This window comes from Pantherophis guttatus, chromosome 3, assembly GCF_059756535.1.
Source record: "Pantherophis guttatus breed Tessera chromosome 3, ASM5975653v1, whole genome shotgun sequence".
Classification (NCBI taxonomy): Eukaryota; Metazoa; Chordata; class Lepidosauria; order Squamata; family Colubridae; genus Pantherophis; species Pantherophis guttatus.
The window spans coordinates 144,026,869-144,046,748 of NC_142065.1; the positions used below are offsets into that span (position 1 = coordinate 144,026,869).

General features: G+C 42.4%; 1 protein-coding gene across 1 annotated transcript; it reads right to left on the reverse strand.

The window, feature by feature from the left end:
• Positions 1–10,811: 10,811 nt before the first annotated feature.
• Positions 10,812–16,440, reverse strand: LOC117672433 (tubulin beta-2 chain). The gene is made up of 4 exons (XM_034429074.3): positions 16,285–16,440; positions 14,255–14,363; positions 13,225–13,335; positions 10,812–12,092 (listed from the first exon to the last, which is right to left on the reverse strand). Exons 1-4 carry the CDS (start codon positions 16,339–16,341, stop codon positions 11,032–11,034), a joined length of 1,338 nt encoding a protein of 445 aa, XP_034284965.1. The 5' UTR covers positions 16,342–16,440; the 3' UTR covers positions 10,812–11,031.
• Between the last annotated feature and the right edge of the window lie 3,440 nt (positions 16,441–19,880).

A 19,880-nucleotide genomic window follows, 5' to 3' on the forward strand; every position in this document is an offset into this window, starting at 1 on the left:
ACATAGCTTTGCTTTGCTAATTTATCATCATACATTATAGCAAAATGTTTGATCTTGATTGTTTGCATTAAAGATTATTGATCAAATCTAAAGCTGTGTTCATTAGATGCATTAACCCATACTTCTCTGAGTCATAGTTTATAAACCCAGGTTTATGAACAAATCATTAACTAGCTATGGTGGGCTGAATTTGCATAACAGATTGGGCTAAATTGCAGTTAGACGGTTTGTGGTTTATTGTGCCCAACGAATACAGCTTCATTAAATCATTCCATTCTGGAGTGCCATTTACATCTTTCCTTGATAAAATGTATATTTTGGATTAGAACTACAGGCTTGGGGAGTGCTAAAAGTTTTTCTCACACATTTACTAAACCTACAGTATTGTTTTCAATCTCAGAATTTTTGCTTACTAGTGTTGTGACTCTGACCCCCGAGGCCGACTTATCGGAGGGAGAAGGCTCGGAACATGAAGGAGAGGAGTTGGCCAGGCCTCCCTCTCCAGGACCCTCCTCTCTGGCAATGCCTCAGGTGTCTCCTGAAGGAGAAGAGATTGGCCAGGAGCCAGGTATCTCCTCACAGTTGGACAGTGACGGAGATAAGTCTTGGCTGGATCCACGCCAGCGTCGGAGAGACAAGCGCACGCAGCAGAAAAGGAGGCGTGCCAGAGATTAAGCTGAGTCACTGGACCACACCCCACGAGGGATAAAAGGGGGTGAGGTGGCCATTCAGACTCTGTGACGGACAAAACTAACTACTAGCGAGTCACATTGTATCTTTGAAACAACGGATTTAATACGGACTGGACTTGACAATTCTTGAACTGTGTGTATCTTGTTTGGGTTTATCTGTCAGAGGAACAACCCCTCCCTCTATGAGTAAAGTTCTTGGCAAGCAGCTACTGGGTTGCTGCCAATCCTCTTATCGAAAGAATTTGTTGTCTGCCAGTTTTATTTAACCCCTGGTATTGTGTGCGTGTGCGAGACGGGGACAGAACAACTAGCACTCCTTATAAACCTATGGTTTATAAAATCCTTGCTGAAGTGGTGTACTGCCTGGCTTTCAATTAAATATATATATATATTTATTTATTGGTTCGATTTATATGCCGTCCTTTTCCGGAGACTCAGGGCAGCTTACAGTGCGTTAAGCAATTGCCATTAGTGGTAATCATAGAAGAATATTTTATGATGAATAATCCATGACTTTTTTTTCTTCGTCTTTTCTCCTAAGATACAGACATCTCCCCCAAAGCCATGAGTTATAGTCCAAGGTGCAAGACAGGCAAACAACTTATATTACCATAGTTAATATCTATTTTATTATTTATTAAAAGGTATATATTCTTCTTTAAATCTCACCTTACACTTTCATTCTCATAGCCTTGCAGAACGTGAGAGAAAAACTAGATCGATATCAAGTTTGTGGGATTTCTAGCTACATTTTCTCAGTATAGTATGGTCTAGTTATATATCTGAGTGATGTGAATGTTTTACTCTGGTTAGTATACAAGGTTTCAATTAATTATGTGGGGATTACTAGCCTTGTGCCAGAAAAAGGTTTCTAAGCAAATCTGGCCTATTCAGATATAGGAAGTCCTCCCCTTACAAACAGTTCATTTAGTGACCATTCGAAGTTACAACAGCACTGAAAAAATAACTTAGGACCATTTTTCACACTTACGACTATTGCAGCATCCCCATGGTCATGTGATCAAAATTCAGACTCTTGGCAGCTGACTCATATTTATGACCATTGCTGTGTTATGTGACCTTCAGACAAGCAAAGTCAATGGGGAAGCCAGATTCACTTAATAACCAAGCTACTAAGTTAACAACTGCAGTGAATCACTTAACAACTGTAGCAAGAAAGGTCATAAAACAAGGCAAAATCCACTTAACAACTGTCTCACTTAGCAACAGAAATTTTGTGCTCAATTGTGGTCATAAATCAAGGACTATTTGTATGCAATAAATACTACAGGTAATCCTTGATCTACGACCACAACCGAGCCCAAAATTTCTGTTCTTAAGTAAGACATTTGTTAAGTGAGTTTTGCTCCATTTTATAACCTTTCTTGCCTCCGTTGTTAAATGAATCACTGCAGTGGATAAGTGAGTAACCCAGTTGTTAAGTGAATCTCGTTTCCCCATTGACTTTTGCTTGTGAGAAGGTCACAAAAGGGGATCACATGATCTTGGGACATAGCAACGGTCATAAATATGAAGCAGGTGCCAACAAGCATCTGAATTTTGATCACATGATCATGGGGATGCTACAAAGATCGTAACTATGAAAAATGGTCATAAGTCACATTTTTCCGTGCTGTTGTAACTTTGAACAGTCACTAAATGAACTGTTGTAAGTCGAGGACTAACTGTACAAAATTGTACAAAATTGTATAAAACCGTACAAAATTGCAAAAGAGACTATTTGAAAGGACAAATAGTCAATAGTACATCACTTTTTAAAATGCATGTTCTCTATGAACTAACACTGAGAAAAGCCCTACCTGATCAGAAAGCAATTTGGGGGAGGGGAGAAAAACCTATGTGCCTAAATGATATTGATTGCAGTGAGAAATGAGGCACTGTATATCCATTAGTGCAAAGAACTGAGATATTTTTATCTGTTGGTCCAAAAAGAGGGGAAATCGCACACACAATACCCAGGAGAAGAGAATGCAAAAATACAAACAGACCTTCAAAGCGATGCCCCTTGGGTAGAAGGGACTGTGGGGTGATCTCTCCCAGGAGCGTTTCATCTCCTGGCAATTTCAGCAAACAAAAAGTCTTAACAAATCATTAAAGCCAAACAACTCATTAAAGGGAAAACACCAAACACTTCTAAGGTACGTTGTTGTTGAACTGTTAACTTGATTTGGTGGCCAAAAAAAAAGTTCAGTTTTAAGGTGAAGTGTGATTTTATCAAAAGTGCACAATGTTATTTTGCAGAAAGTAAGGGTCTGTGTATAAGAGGGAGAGAGAAAGAACTCAATCCAGTTCAGCAGCTTCTTCTTGGAATAAATTAAGAGAAGCACATTTGCATATGTGAGCCACTTACAGGGTTCTTAATTGGTTTTCAGAGTTCTTCAAACAATAAGAGACAGTGATTCCATCTTGATTTTGTACATGGCAGTTTAGTCAGCTGTACCCCAGAGCTATTTAGCATGTGATATTCAGCATTGCCTTCTGGAGTGTTTCCATAAATAAAGGGGGCAGGTCTAGCAATAAAGACCAAAGCAATTGTTGCAAGGCTCCTGACATCTTTACTAATGGTTTTGCCATGTGATTTGCAACCCAAATGCAGCATTGTCTGCATTTGAAGCATCTGTAGAAGTAAGATTGTTTACTTGAGATAACTCCTTATGACAATACAATATTTGTATTTGGTCTTATAGAGTCAGTTTCTTCTAGTGCAGAGGTGTCAAACTCGCAGCCCGCAGGCTGGATGCATCATGTGCTGGCGCCCACCCCCGGTTTAGCGAAGGGAGGGAAAGTCACGATATGTCATGTGATGACAATGTGACACTGCGAGTTTGACACTCCTGGTCTAGTGGTTAAGGCACAAGGCTAGAAAGTGGGAGACCATGAGTTCTAGTCCTGCCTTAGTCATGAAAACCAGCAGGGTGACTTTGGGATGGTCACTCTCTCTCAGCCCAATGCACATCACAGGTTGGTTGTTGTGGGGAAAATAGGAGGAGGAAGGTGTGTCACATTTGCTTGAGTTATTTGCGAAAATAATAAAGGTGGGATAAATACCCCTGCATCTAGTGTCCCAATTCTTTCCAATTGGGGATCTAGTACAGATAGTCCTCATTTAATTTCAATTTTCAATTTAATTCAATTTATATGCCGCCCCTCTCCGAAGACTCAGGGCGGCTCACAATACATTTAAAATCCTAATAAAAAACGTTTAAAAATGAAAAACATTAAAACATTAAAACTCATTCATACCATTTATGGCCAGATCTCGCCAGATCGCAAGAGCGAGATCAACGGCCCCAGGCCTGCCGGAAAAGCCAGGTCTTCACCGCTTTTCAGAAGGCCAATAGGGTGGGGATGGTCCGGACCTCAGGAGGTAACTGGTTCCAGAGAGCTGGGGCAGCCACAGAGAAGGCCCTCCTCTGTGGGCCCGCCAGCCGGCATTGTTTAGCTGACGGGACCCAGAGGAGACCAACTCTGTGGGATCTTACCCGTCGCTGGGAGCTATGCAGTAGAAGGCGGTCTCGAAGATAACCTGGCCCTGAGCCATGTAGGGCTTTAAAGGTAATAATGGTTACCTTTAACAATGGTTTTGTTTAGTGACTGTTCACAGTTACAAAGATAATAAAAAAAATAACTTTATGACCAATCCTTGCATTTATGACTTTATAGGTTCTATAAAGCTAAGGAAAGCTGAAGTAAGATTGGAAGCACTGTAAGTTTTTGCTTAGCAGCTGCTTCACTTTAACTGAGTTGCTGGTCCAAATTGTAGTAGCTAAACGAGAAGTACCAGTAATTTATTGCATCTATCCACACTGCGGTACTGTCTGTGCCCTTCATAAATAGGTTCATGACAGAGGTAGCATGAATTTTGATGAATCTCAGGAGGAATTAATATAAATAAGCACCTTCCACATGCCTCCACAAAATAATTGTTGCTTGAATGCACGTGTTGAGGTATTGGAAAAGAGGGGTGGATTGTTAAATACACAAAAACTTCTTTCATAGTATATTCTGATTTCAAACAAGGCCATTCTAACTGTTGCAGAAATGGTTGAAGCTTTAAATCAATTTGAATGTGTTGGTTGTGGTCTGACCTTGAAACAACCCATCTTAAATGTTCCAAAAGTTCAATTTTCTTTCCAGTTGAAGTCCAAATGCTTTGTGAGGAGATGTTTTCTCCTTTCTTCCAAGGCACAACTTGGGAAAGTATTCTGAGCGGTGCAAGATTCCTTTTCAAAATGTTGGCCAGCAGAATGGGTAGCTATTAGCCTCTGCTTTGTCTCAGACTGCATAATGGGATGACTGAATTCTTTGAACTAGCCAACATTTATCCTGAAGGTAGTGTTAACCTAGCAGTATAGTTAGCCTATGGTTCAGTGTATTGTGTGACTCCAGAGTTCTAGGTTGAGCATCTTGGTTCCACTAATACTGGATTAGTCAATTATGCAACAATAGTTGCTAATTGATAGGCATTGTCTCCCACCTGAATACCATTCTGATTTCATTTTAGATAGCAACTATTTTGCATTATTCTTCCCCTTCCCTCCCCACAACCCCCCATAAAAATACATTGTGTAAATATGGTGAGGCTTTGTACTTATTTGACCCTAAGAGCAGTCATTTCCCATTTAACACTGCTTTTTTTTTGGGGGGGGGGGGGTTGTACATAAAGGGATACGGTGGCTCAGTGGCTAAGACGCTGAGCTTGTCGATCGAAAGGTTGGCATTTCTGTGGTTCGAATTCCTAGTGCCCTGTAACGGGGTGAGCTCCTGTTACTTGTCCCAGCTTCTGCCAACCTAGCAGTTCGAAAGCACGTAAAAAATGCAAGTAGAAAAATAGGAACCACCTTTGGTGGGAAGGTAACAGCGTTCCGTGCGCCTTTCACTTTCTAATCATGCCGGCCACATGACCATGGAGACGTCTTCGGACAGCGCTGGCTCTTTGGCTTTGAAACGGAGATAAGCACCGCTCCTTAGAGTCGGGAACAACTAACAAATATGTGTGAGGGGAACCTTTACACTTTTACATTCAAGTCGGTGTTGACCCCTGGTGATTGCTTGGACTGCCGTTCCTGCAGTTTTCTTGGCAATATTTTGGAAATGGTTTGCCATTGCCTGCTTCCTAGGGATGAAAAAAAGGGACTGGCCTAAGATCACCCACCTGACTTTGTGTCTGAGGCAGGACTAGAATTCACATTCTCCCACTTTCTAGCATGGTGCCTTAATCATTACATAAATCTGGCTCCAAACACTGCTTTAGGCACTTTAAAAAAGAGTTTCTAATATGGTGTGGGAATCTATTGTTCAAAAAAACCCACAACCCTTCAGTATCTTTCCTTTGGAACACAAGAACAACTGGATTGGACCATTCTGCACAAACATATTGCTATTTTTAGTGGTCAACCAGGTTGTTTTCAGGAAGTCCACAAGGAGGACTTGAAAAGAATAAACTCATTTCCAATTATTATTGCTATCAAATAGCATCTCCAGGGTATCTGAGGAATCGCCTGATCCCATTGGGACTAACCAGTCCAACTCATTACAGCAGAAAGGACATACTTCAGATCTTGTCAACCAAAGAATTTTGACTGACAGGGTCCACAGAAGAGATTTTGCTGCTTCCCCCCCCCCTTTCTGGAATATTCTCCTGTCAGAGGCAAGATCTACCTTCACGCTCCTGGCCTTCTGGAAGAGCCTAAAAACTTGGCTGTGCTGCTTGGCCTGGGACCCCGACAGGCCCACTACACTGGGGGTGGCTGACAGGACAAAGATGATTTTCATTCCCAGGCTGCCCATCATCCTGGTTTTTTAGTTTTTATCTTTGATTATAATTTAATTGCTTTTTGCACTTTTTAGCTTTTATTATAGCCACCCAGAGTCACTGTATCATTGAAATGGGTGGCATACAAATCCAATAAATACAGGTAGTCCTTGACTTACTACTTACTTGACTTACTTACTAAGTCCTTGCTTAGTGACCGTTTGAACTTACAATGGCACTGAAAAAAGTGACTTATGACCATTTTTCACACGTATGATCTTTGCAGCACACCCCCCCATGGTCATGTGATTTACATTCAGTTGCTTGACAACTGACTCACATTTATGACAGTTAAAGTGTGCCAGGGTCAGGTGATCTCCTTTCGCGACCTTCTGACAAGCAAAGTCAATGGGGGAAGCCAGATTCACTTCACAACTGGGTTACTAATTTCACAACTGCAGTGATTCACTTAGCAACTGTGGCGGGAAAAGTTGTATGTACAATGGGGCAAAACTCACTTAACAAAGTTCTTAGCAATATACATTTTGGGTTCCGTCGTGGTCATAAGTTGAGGTCTACCTGTAAATAAATTCTGTTTGTGATAAGTCCATAATCATTTGTGATATGTTGCTTTAGAGAAAAAGCTTTGATTAGAGAAACATACGTAGATAACACTAACATTATGGTGTGTGGAGTCATAAATTTTATGTCCTCAAACAAATAGAGCTCCATGTCAACCTTTCATGCAAATAGAGACCAGAAATGCAGAATCCAACTGCTGCATCATTAGTAGAGATTGACTTTATTAGCCTAACACATTGAGCCATGTAATGGTTTGACCTAGGTTATTATCCAACCAATTCCAGGAATCAAGCTGCTGTTAAGGCAGACTCCTCTCCATTTATTTTTACCAACCTCAGGGGACAAAATACGTGATCAGGAAAGCATCTGACTGCAGGCATCTGGTACAGACCAAGATGATGAAAAATAATGAAATGTACATCATAGCATCCATCACATTACACACTCCAGCCTTTTGCTCATTCATAAATCTCAAGTTTGTGCTGTTATGGTGACGATACACATAATTTGCCCTGTCATGGCCTGCTATGGATGTCTGGTATGTATTTATTGGATTTATCATATCTCCAGCTCACTGCAGTTAACCCATTGCTGGGAATCTTCTGATTACATTCAATACTTCTCTTTTAATTTAATTAGGGAAGTGTGAATCCTAGTATTATGAGAAAAGGAAGACTTACTCCATCTCTTTTCTAGTTAACAAACAGAAAAAAGTACTCTCCTTAACTAACACTAGCAATAATAATGTTACCTAGTTAGGGTAATGAAACATATGCAAGAAAACAAGCAAGCTCAGAGAACATCAAGGACCCCTCTCCTTTAACTAATAGTATTTTGGTTCTTTTCTGAAGTCTTCCAATTCTAGAATATTCTTGCTGGCGTAAAGCAACAGAACTTCCTACAGCACAAATCACTTAAACCCATTCCTTCATCCATACATCATATGAAAATGCATTACTCACAGAACAGGGCTGGGCTTCCAACCCCTAAACTCGGTATCTAGAAATCAACCATGGATGCTTCAGAAAAAAATGCTTGTGGGTTTTCCTTTCAGGATTTCCAAATATGTGGACATTGAGAGGGCAGGGATGGATCTGCATAACCCATTCTGTGCTTCAGGGACAGATGTCAATTTCGATTACTAAGTTGGACCCAAATGCAAATATGGTATGAGGACATCTGAAGTATCCCCATGAACATTCATGTCAGCTGCAAAACATTTTCTTAATCTCACAATTTGCTTCAATATGTCTTTGTCCCTATATTTAAAGGCTGTTGTAACTACACAAGGTCAAAAAAATACTCCATTATTAGATTCCTAATATTTCCAAGGAATTTGAAGTTTTAAGTTACATTTACAATAACTTTTCCTCAAAGGAATATATTCAACAAGTCTAATACTGTTACTGAAAACAACTGTATTCTTTCTACCTTAACGACATTAAAATTACGATTTGGAATAAACTGAATTTCTTCAGTCTTAGCGGATCTTATTTTCTATAATGAGGCACTGGGAAAAGATAATCAAATGAACTACTAATAAGTTCTACACAGTGGTGGAATTCAATTTTTTTTACTACTGGTTCTGTGGGTGTGGCTTGGTGGGTGTGGCAGGGGAAGGATACTGCAAAATCCCCATTCCCTCCCCACTCCTGGGAGAAGGATATTGCAAAATCTCCATTCCCACCCCACTCTGGGGCCACTCAGATGTTACATTTCTGGTTCTCCGAACTACTCAAAATTTCCGCTACTGGTTCTCCAGGACCTGTCAGAACCTGGTGAATAGTACCCCTGGTCCTACAACAAATTAAGAACAAACGCTATGGAGGAGAAATATTCCTAATTAAATGGAGTTATTGCTGTCCTGCAAAAACTCAAGATGGCTTTTGTCTCCATTTTCTTTCAAAGTAGGAAAGAAGGAAGGGCTGAGAAAATTATACTTAAAAGAAGTTTAGTTTCCTGTATCATCACCATACACCAGCTGTCATACTTTTTATTCACAAAACATCTTCTTTCACACCATGATTTCAAAATATTTACAGTGATTTCATGGAAGGTCCACACCATACCTTAATTATTCCTTCTCCCTGTGAAGTTGAGAAGCAAGCTCAGTCTTGTTTTCTGGATTTGAATCAACATCCACCCTTTTCTCAACACCAGTTGGCTTCAGGCTGAGGTCTTGGCTCTTCACATTGAAAGCAGAGTTAACTTTGTGGTTTTTAAGATGGAGTTTGAATGCTCATGAAATGAACATGGAAGGACTAGGAAAAACATACCAGTTGCTTCAAGTCATTTATGCATGAATGGTTTTGCTGTAATTATACTGCTGTGCACTGGGACAAGTTAAAAATAATTATTACCCATAAGACAGATTTCACTTTAGAGGGAAAACAGCGAGGAAATTTGTTAGATGCAGTTTTCGACCATGCCATCACAAATATCTTCATTTTAAAAATTATACCTCCTATTTGTGTCTTTTGGTTTTTTTGCTTTAAAAGGATAGCCAACTATGCCATTCCAGAATGTGCATAGCATGTCATGAACACCTCTCCAATTATCTTTTTGCAGTTTAAGGCTGCAAAAATTCATTCGCATCCTGGACATAAATTGTTTCAACTTTTACCTTCAAAACGATGCTGTAGAGCACTGCATACCAGAACAACTAGATACAAGTAGAGTTTTTTTCCCCAACGCTATCACTCTGCTAAACAAATAATTCCCTCAACACTGTCAAACTAGTTACTAAGTCTGCACTACTATTAATCTGCTCATCATTCCTGTGGGGAATGATGAGGGGGCATCTATGATCTGGAATGAGCTCCACACGGAGATACAGAGGATCCCGGATCTGCGCACCTTCCGTCGCGCGCTTAAGACTTTTTTATTTCATCAAGCTGGCCTGGCCTAAATCTTCTCCCCTTTTTAAATGTAAATTTTAATTTGTTTTTAAATTATGGGGTATTTTAAATTTCTTCAGCCAAATTGTTTAATTCGTTTTTATTCTATTTTAAATTTTTGTATTTATGTGTTTTATTCTGTGGCTGTTCAACGCCCTGAGTCCTTCGGGAGTAGGGCGGTATAGAAATTTAATAAAAATAAATAAAATAAATAAAATTCCTATCACCCATCTCCTCCCACTTACAACTGTATGACTGTAATCTTGTTGCTGGTATCCTTATGATTTATATTGACTGTTTCCTAATATGATTTGATTGCTTGTTTGTTCCCCATGACTATCATTAAATGTTGTACCTTATGATTCTTGACGAATGTATTTTTTCTTTTATGTACACTTTTATGTACACTGAGAGCGCACCAAGACAAATTCCTTGTGTGTCCAATCACACTTGGCCAATAAAGAATTCTATTCTATTTTGCTTAACTCTCACCAAGACCCCAAAATGCAGAAAAAAGGGGAAGGGGCTGGAATTTTCAGGCAGCAGGAAAAGCATCAAAAATCAAACATCTATAACCAAAGCCCATGAATTTATTTCCCTAAAATTGTGCTAAAAGACTATACCCCAGTGATGAATATGCATTATAGTGAAAGAATGAATAATTGCTTGATCAAAATTCCTTAAGAGCCATTGTTATTAACAGGGAGAAATATAAACTACAAAATCACTAAGGAACAATATTCATATTTTTTACTGACAGTCCACACTATAAAGGCAAAAGGAAATTAGTATCAGTTTGCCATACTCCTTCAATTAGCTAAAAATGCCTTATGACATTTTGTAAGAAAAGAATCCAGACACCAGTGAGAAACACAAATACTTTTTATGTTTGATCAGACATTGAAACAGAAGACTTTTTTCCCCAGAAATCTTTTGCAACTACTGTTACATAAAGAGTGAAGTTACAAAAACTGCTGACAGAGCAACAGTGAAAAGCACCAAGAATAACTGGAAAAGCATGCACTGGTACAGCTGAACAGCTCTCACCTTGGACACTTGCCTATGGACTAACCCTACTCAACCTCTAAGCTTCATCCTCCTCTCCTTCCTCCTCAAACTCTCCTTGCTCATCTGCAGTAGCATCTTGATACTGCTGGTACTCGGAGACCAGGTCATTCATGTTGCTCTCAGCTTCCGTGAACTCCATCTCATCCATGCCTTCGCCGGTGTACCAGTGCAAGAAAGCCTTCCGCCGGAACATGGCTGTGAACTGCTCAGAGATCCTCTTGAAGAGCTCCTGGATTGCGGTGCTGTTGCCGATGAAGGTGGCAGACATCTTCAGGCCTCGGGGAGGAATGTCACACACGGCCGTCTTCACGTTGTTGGGGATCCACTCCACAAAGTAGCTGCTGTTCTTGTTCTGGACATTCAGCATCTGCTCATCCACCTCCTTCATGGACATTCTGCCCCGGAAGATGGCTGCCACTGTCAGGTATCGGCCGTGGCGGGGGTCACAGGCCGCCATCATGTTTTTAGAATCAAACATCTGCTGAGTCAGCTCCGGGACCGTCAGGGCACGATATTGCTGGCTGCCACGACTTGTCAAGGGAGCAAAGCCCGGCATGAAGAAGTGCAGACGAGGGAAAGGCACCATGTTGACCGCCAGCTTGCGAAGATCTGCGTTCAGTTGGCCGGGGAACCGGAGGCAGGTAGTCACTCCGCTCATGGTGGCAGACACCAAGTGGTTGAGATCGCCATAGGTTGGAGTTGTGAGTTTCAGTGTGCGGAAGCAGATGTCATACAGAGCCTCATTGTCAATACAGTAGGTTTCATCTGTGTTCTCTACCAGCTGGTGGACAGAGAGGGTGGCATTGTATGGCTCAACCACCGTGTCTGACACTTTTGGAGATGGCATTACACTGAAGGTGTTCATGATCCTATCGGGATACTCCTCCCTAATCTTGCTGATGAGAAGTGTTCCCATGCCAGATCCAGTGCCCCCACCCAACGAGTGGGTGAGTTGGAAGCCCTGTAAGCAATCGCAGCTTTCAGATTCCTTCCTTACTACATCCAGCACCGAATCCACTAGCTCAGCTCCCTCTGTGTAGTGGCCCTTGGCCCAGTTGTTCCCAGCACCACTCTGGCCTAAAAGAAAAAAAATATCCAGAAGAAAATAGTTAATAATTATTTCGCAAATATTACCTTGCACCACGCATATGTAGAAACTATTTGTACGCTTCAGTTGTATTTTGGTCAAATTCTAAAAACAGCTCTTTAAATTACTATGCCACCAAAACACACACAGGAGATGCATTACTATAAATATTTTGCAGGTTGTCCTCCTTTAGTGACTGCCTCAGACAGCAACTGTTCAGTTATGACAATGATGAAAAAGTTTGTGACCAATCCTCGCATATACAGCCTTTGCAGCTGAAGTTCAATCACGAAATTGTGATTTTTCACTCAATAACCACTTTGCTTATCTACCAACTTGCTGGTCTCAATTGTTGCTAAATGAGGACTGCTTTTATAGCCTTATGATCAGAGAAGATGCAGCTGTTTTAACGAGCTACCCACAGATCTGATGCCAATGTCCTTGCACATACCAAATCATTTTCTTTCCTTTATATCCGAGCACGCCAAGGCTGCATTTAAATATAATCAGTGTTTCACACATAATACTAAAGCCAAAATGAAGCTTTTATTCTCAGCCTAACATATCACATATATCCTGCCCCTGCAATTTATTCATCTGAACCCAGACACCATTTATTATAAATAGGGTAGATACTGCTACTGATTTTTGACCTGTAACCTATTCTAGGGAACTAATTTCTCCAAGGCTCCAAGACTTATTTAGCCACAAATTTCCCTTGCCTAGAGATGCTTGACTCTTTTTTGGGTCTACTTTCAATAAAGACTGAAAAAGTTTTTGTCCCATGCAGATGAAGTTGATTTAAAAGAATCAGTAGTCTGTCCTTCACATATGCTCTCTATAGTTGTTGAATTCAAATGACTTAAAACAAGTCTAGGTTTTCACAATTCATGGAAACTACAGCAATTGGCTTCCCTCAGCACTGGCCATGCTGCTGAAGAGTGTTGGAAGTCATTATTTAAAAATGTATGGAAGACCACTTGGTGCCCACCCCTGCTCTTGTGCCAAAAAACAACACCATCCCATTATTTTCCATTGACAGTTTCCATTGAGAATGGCCAATTTGCTTTTCAAACACAATTGAGTATTTTTAAAGAGAAGCCATGTAGATCAGCTACACACCAAAGACAAAATTATCAGGCCTAAAGATCTGGCCAAAAGGTCCAGATCTGACTGAGTCCATTGTGCCAGGCTCCAAGTCAACGAGGATTGCACGGGGAACATACTTGTTACCTGTGTGGAAAAGACAAAATACCCAGTATTACTGATCCAACCAATTAAAAGAAAAAAGAAACACAAAGCTGCTTCCATGCTCTTGGCAATTCATTGCTATTTGGTGAAGAAACACACAGCTATGATACAGACAGATAGAAGGGGAGGTGTACATTTAAAGGAGACAGCCTGATACACGGATGGCCAATCTTTTGGCTAGCCTGGGTCACTTTGAGGAATTGTCTTGGGCCACATATAAAATATACAATGTAGTAATGTATATAAATCACATGCAGGTAGTCCTCAACTTACAACAGTTCATTTAATGACCGTTCAAAATTACAGCGGCACTTAAAAATGACTTATGACTGTTTTTCATACTGATGACCATTGCAGCATCCCCATGGTCATGTGATCAGAATTCAGATGCTTGGCAACCTGTTCACATTTATGACGGTTGTAGTGTCCTAGGGTCATGCGATCCGCTTTTGTGACCTTCTGACAAGCAGTCAATGGTGAAATCCCAATTCACTTTAACAATCGTGTTACTAATTTAACAAATGCATTGATTTGCTTAACAATTGTGAAAAGTCATAAAATTGGGCAAACCCACCTAATAAATGTTTCAGATAGCAACATAAATTTTGGGGCTCAATTGTGGTCCTAACTCGAGGACTACCTGTAATAGGGTTTACTATCTTGTGGGCCACATTATTAGCTGTCGAGGGCTGCATGCGGTCCACAGCCAGACATGCCTGAGCTAAAGAAACAAGGATGGAATTTCAAGTAGGCATTCATTCTTTGCGAGGGATTTAACCAGACTGCTTTATCAACGATTTGTCACACTTTGCTCTCGGTGGCTGCCTTCTTTCTTCTAATGTAAAATTCAGGGCACAAACGTATCACAGATTTTCTCTTCCCCACCCCCTACCCCAGTTACCAGTTGCTTCATTGTAGTAGACATTGATCCTCTCCAGCTGCAGGTCGCTGTCTCCATGGTAGCTGCCGGTGGGGTCAATGCCATGCTCATCGCTGATGACTTCCCAGAACTGGAATGGGATTTTTGAGAGCTGTTAGCAACTGTGTTCAAAATGCCAGGAAGCTGCAGCAGCACGTGCTTCTTGGAGGCAACACCCTGTCTAAATCTGCTGTCAGAGCTGCTGTTGCTACCCTAGCAGAAATCAAGGCAGCTCTGTCAAAAGGAAGGTGATTTTAAAGTACGAAGAGATGACACAGTTACAGCTGAAGGCAGAAAGAGGTTCTATCTGTCACTGACTTGCCATTAATTCTAAAAAAAGAACCCTTCTTCTGTATTCTTGCCCAAAAGGAGGGTTGGGGACCATAAATGAAAGACAGCAGCTGCTCCTGCTCTTTATTATTTTCAGATACGTTCTAGTTAAAAATAGTCCTGTTTTTTCCCCTTTATGTTCAATGTTCTTTACGAAACAACACTGTACAATTTTACATCAAAGAGTTTTTATTAACAGCTGTCTCTAGAAAAAAAATGAAGAAAATATTTTGCCCAGACTCGGTGCTCCACATTAGAATAACTGAAGATGTAGGATCGTGAGATTCACACACCTACCTACAAAACAAAACAAAAAACCCAGTTTTCTTTCCCGAGATATAAAACAAATGTTCACATTTGACTTCATCTGATTGAGGTCCCTTAAAAAAAGGAACCAGTGGTCCTTAGTATTTTTAAGATCTACGGAATGCGTGCTGAACATTTTCCGACTGCCTTAGAGGGGTGGGGTTGCAGAAGGCTTAAAACCGCCCAGCGCTGGATCGATCCTATTTCCAACCTTCAGAGCAGCTAACGGTTTGGGTCCCAATTTTCCCAGGAGACTAGCCAGTCTGCTTCTGTGTGGTGGTGTCGAAAGCACCAACAATGGGTGCCACCAACCAGATCTGCCTAGATGGCAGCGAAGAGTTAAGATTCTTTTCTACCCGCAGCCTCCAATTGTTAGCTGCATTTCACATTCAATATAGTCTCACCAGCCTCCTGAAAAATTAATATGTTAGAATTGCAGGGGACTATTAATTCTATACCTTGTGCCTTTTGCTGGAACTGAAATTCCAGAATTCTGTTCCAATTAAATTATATGTAGTGAGTCCTCTAGTTTTCTAGGTGAAGGTTCCCCTCGCACATATGTGCTAGTCGTTCCCGACTCTAGGGGGCGGTGCTCATCTCCGTTTCAAAGCCAAAGAGCCAGCGCTGTCCAAAGACCTCTCCGCGGTCTTGTACCCGGCATGGCTAAACGCCAAAGACGCACAGAACGCTGTTATCTTCCCACCAAAGATCGTCCCTATTTTTTTCTACTTGCATTTTTTACGTGCTTTCGAACTGCTAGGTTGGCAGAAGCTGGGACAAGTCACGGGAGCTCACCCCGAGACGCAGTCTATCTCCGCACTAATATATAATAGAGGGTACGTCTGAATGGAAGGGGAGTAAGGAAGGGTGTGGCCAAGGTCTCTCTACTTGGCTCAAGAGAATCCCTGTTTTCTCACCAAGTCGCCCGAATCTGACATCTCTTTTTTTTCCCGATCGCGCATTAAAAAGCAACGGGGGGGGGGGGAGAGACACGCCTTTTTTTCCCCCTCCCCGGGTAAAGCTCGCCCGCCGGCTACCTTTTCTTTGTGCCACAGCGATGAACCTTACTATGAACGCCGAACAAGCGCTCTCCCCTCCCTTCCACTGAAGCGGAACAAAGGAAAAAAAGGTGCAACCGATTGGCGATCTATCTATCTATCTATCTATCTATCTATCTATCTATCTATCTATCTATCTATCTTCAGAAAGAGAGAAATGTGGATTTGGAGAGCACAGTATTGGGGTTACCCCACCATCTGCTGCAGGTGGAAGGAAATGACTGCCCCGCCCACAGATGCAGAGACACCCGGGGACACTTTTGACTCCCACCCCGCCGCGAAGCCTTCGTCCCCCTCTCCTCTCTTCGCCCAGAGTACCTTGGCTCCGATCTGGTTCCCGCACTGGCCGGCTTGGATGTGGACGATCTCACGCATGGCGACGGCTTTCTTCTGGGCTCACACCCACCCCCTCAGTGGCCGCTGCTTCAGCCTCCTGCCTCAACCCCACCTGCTCTCGCGCCGGCAACCTGCGACAGGGAAAGGGCTCGTTCCGCGAGCCTCCTTTTATACCGGGAGCCTCGGCTCGCCGCCCTTCTGCAGCCCAAGCCCCGCCCGTTTCCACCCAAGCCCCGCCTCTCCTCGGGTGATGTAATGCGGCTCTGGACAGGCGCGCAGGGGGCGACCGCGGCAAAAAAAAAAAAAGAAGAAGGCTGGGAGTCGTCTATGCTACCACCACGGGGAGAGGCAGGTTGCTTGCAGTCTTTTATATATATAAATATATTATATTTATATATATATCTTTTATATATATAAATATATTATATATATAATATATATATATATCGACGGGGGAGGTGGGGAAGTGGTTCGCGATCCGTCAAATTGACTCCCTTCTTCTATTCCACAACCGAGAGTTCGACAGCAAAAAACAACAACAAAACCCTCCAATATTGTACTAGTCGTAGTAATATAATAGTAAAGCGTAGTGCAGAAATAAGGGGAAAAGCGGTATCGAACTTGCTTTCGAGGGCTTTTCTCGACAGCAAGAGAGGCGGAAAGGGTGTTCGATTCCTCAAAGCAACCACCAGATCCATTTTAAGCTCGCGGGTGGGGGGCGATCACCACAGTGCCCCACCCCGGGGGGGGGAAACATAATTCCTCCACGCGTATTGCCCTCCTCTGCCGATTTGAACCCCACCCCTCATCTCACCCCCACCCCCGGCAGAGAAAATGCGGCTCGGATCAGAGAAGGGACCGAAAGGAATCTCTGGCTTTGGTTCGAGCCTCCTGCTGCCCTTCAACACCCCCCCTCCCCCAAATCCTCCCCCCAGCGGTCTTTTTTAGGGTTTAGCCGGCAGGAGGAGCCAGGGTGGGTGGGGAGCGCTCTCAACTTTTTTTTTTAAGGCTGAAGCAGCGCTTTGTTCTTGGTTTCTCCTCAGGGGGAGGGAAAAAAAAGAGAGAGGGGGCTAAGTAAGGCGCTAGAGAGGAGGGGGGAGGAGGAGGAGGAGGCGAAAAAAATAAACTGCAACGTCTGGGCTTTTCGGGCTCCGAGCATCCATCAGAGAGCGCTTTACACCGCGCCCTCCGACTCCGGTACCCCCAACTCTTTTGTTCCTTCGGAGGCTCGCCCGCCCCCTTTGCAGTAGCAGCAGCAGCAACGCTGCAAAAAGTGGTGGAGAGCAGGGGCGGGTCCATCGCTGCAGCGTCTCCTGTTTCCCACGTGCTCTCTTCCCGCACACACACACACAAAAGCCCCGCGCCCTTTCGAGAACCTACTACACCATCTGTTTGCGGATCGAGCCCTCCGCTTCTTCGCTTCCTCCAGGAGCCCAGCCTTAAGCGGCGCTTGTGAGAGAGGAAAAAAAAAAAAAAAACCCCAACTCTGGTTCCCAGCTTTGTAGACAACTGGTAGCCTTCGTTAATGTTTCCCCCCCACCCTATCTTCTCTCCCGCCCCCCCCCCGCCCGCCCGCCACGCCCCGAATTGCAGCACCGGTTCTCTCGGTATTGAAAGCCGCTTTTTCGAGTTTTTCAAACGGATCGATCTTGTATTTTTGCACGGCGGGTCTCGTCAAGGTCGCAGTATTGTGTTAGTCATAGTAATAATCGGGCAACTGGCGAGCCGGGAGAGGAAGATTTGACGGTGATGCGATCCGAAGTGTAGGGAGATAATAGCTGAGGGAGGGGGAGACAGACGAGTGGAAAAGGAGGAGAGAAAAGCTACGAGAGGCTTTTCTCACGCGGACTGGGATTTTGTAAAGAACGGAAACCGTGTCATAGCATTAAAGCACTCCAGTCGGTGCTAAGCGAAGTATTAACTCTCCGGTTTCCAGAATGTTTCAGACTGAAGAGTATTATTATCCTTCCTATTTTTTTTTTTTAATGCAGTTGGTTTAATTCGGCGGATTAGGCAACTCTTTTGTCAAATTGCACAAAAGCAGGGTGCCCACTGCATCGCTTTTCCTAGATCCGCTTCTTTGTAGAGGGGTGGGGAAGTGGGGGGAATCTGGGCTGAATATCTCCGTCAGCTTCCCACGTTTTGGGGTGGGGGGGGGGAAACAGTCGGTTGTCCTTCAACAGATCCAACAGCTGTGATGAGAAACGGAATAGCGCTGGGGGTGGGGTGGAGTTTTCTGTGCTGCTGGTTGTTTCTGCCAATTCCTACTGTTAGTAGATGTAACTTGGAAGGAAACATAGCTCACACCCCCTGTCAACCGAGTGATCCTAAGCCACGGAGTAGCCTTTTTGTATTATTACTGGAACGCTGCTCAGGAAGTGAGTCAAGGGGATCTCATAGCTGAGGCTTTCACATTTGCATTGGTGCAAGCCTTAATGCAGAATCTATACCTCCAGATTTTTTAAAAAAAATATATAATAGGCATCTGGATTCATTATATACTGCATAACGTATGCATTATACTGTTTCATTTTGTGCACAAAAAATGATGTCTTGTTCATCTATTAAACAAATAAATAAAGCCACCCATTCCAGCCCAAGGGAACTCTGGATGGCAAGCAAAAATAAAAAAAAAAAGCGAATAGAATTGTCAATATTTATTACAATAGAAAAAAAAGTCACTCCTGTAGAGCAAACATAACCATGCCTGCTCCATCAGCATCCTGGCTCCTGGTCTTCACTGCCTTCCTCTAGGGAAGCTGTCAGGGCCAGCCATATCTTCCTATCGTTCCCATCACCCATCTCCTTCCACTTATGACTGTAACTTTGTTGCTTGTATCCTTACAATTTATATTGATACTGTTTCCTGATTGCTTATTTGTACCCTATGACTATCATTAAGTGTTGTACCTTATGATTTTTGACGAATTTATCTTTTCTTTTATGTACACTGAGAGCATATGCACCAAAGATAAATTCCTTGTGTGTCCAATCACACTTGGCCAATAAAAAATTCTATTCTATTCTATTCTATTCTTGGGGGAGGAAAGCTGTTTCACAAAGCACCATGATTTAAAAAAAGGGGGGGCTGCTTTTGAGACTCCCATAAAGACACACGACTTCACCAAAGTGACCTGGGACATGCCCACCCTCTTTCAGATTTGGTAAAATAGTCACAAACCTCTGGGGATGAGCAATCCTGCAAGGAATATGACCCCTATGTACAGCTTTAAAATGATAGTATTAACAATTGGAGATTATTATTTTACCTTGACAATCACAGGATCTGTAGATTCATAATCACATGACATGGGATGTTATTTTGGGTGTGGGAATTTAGAAACTGAATATTCTTTTTTTTTTTTTTCATTTCAGCACTGGGAAAATGTGGGATAAGATTGTGTGCATTATGTCTGTCTTCTTTTGAAGAAACTTTCCTCCAAAGAACAAGCAGACACATCTCTCTATATATCTATGTGTGAATATAAATATAGATACCATGTATATTATTCACTTTCACTGTATTTCCTACTTGTTTTGAAACCTGCTAAATTCACACAATATTAATCCACATTTTA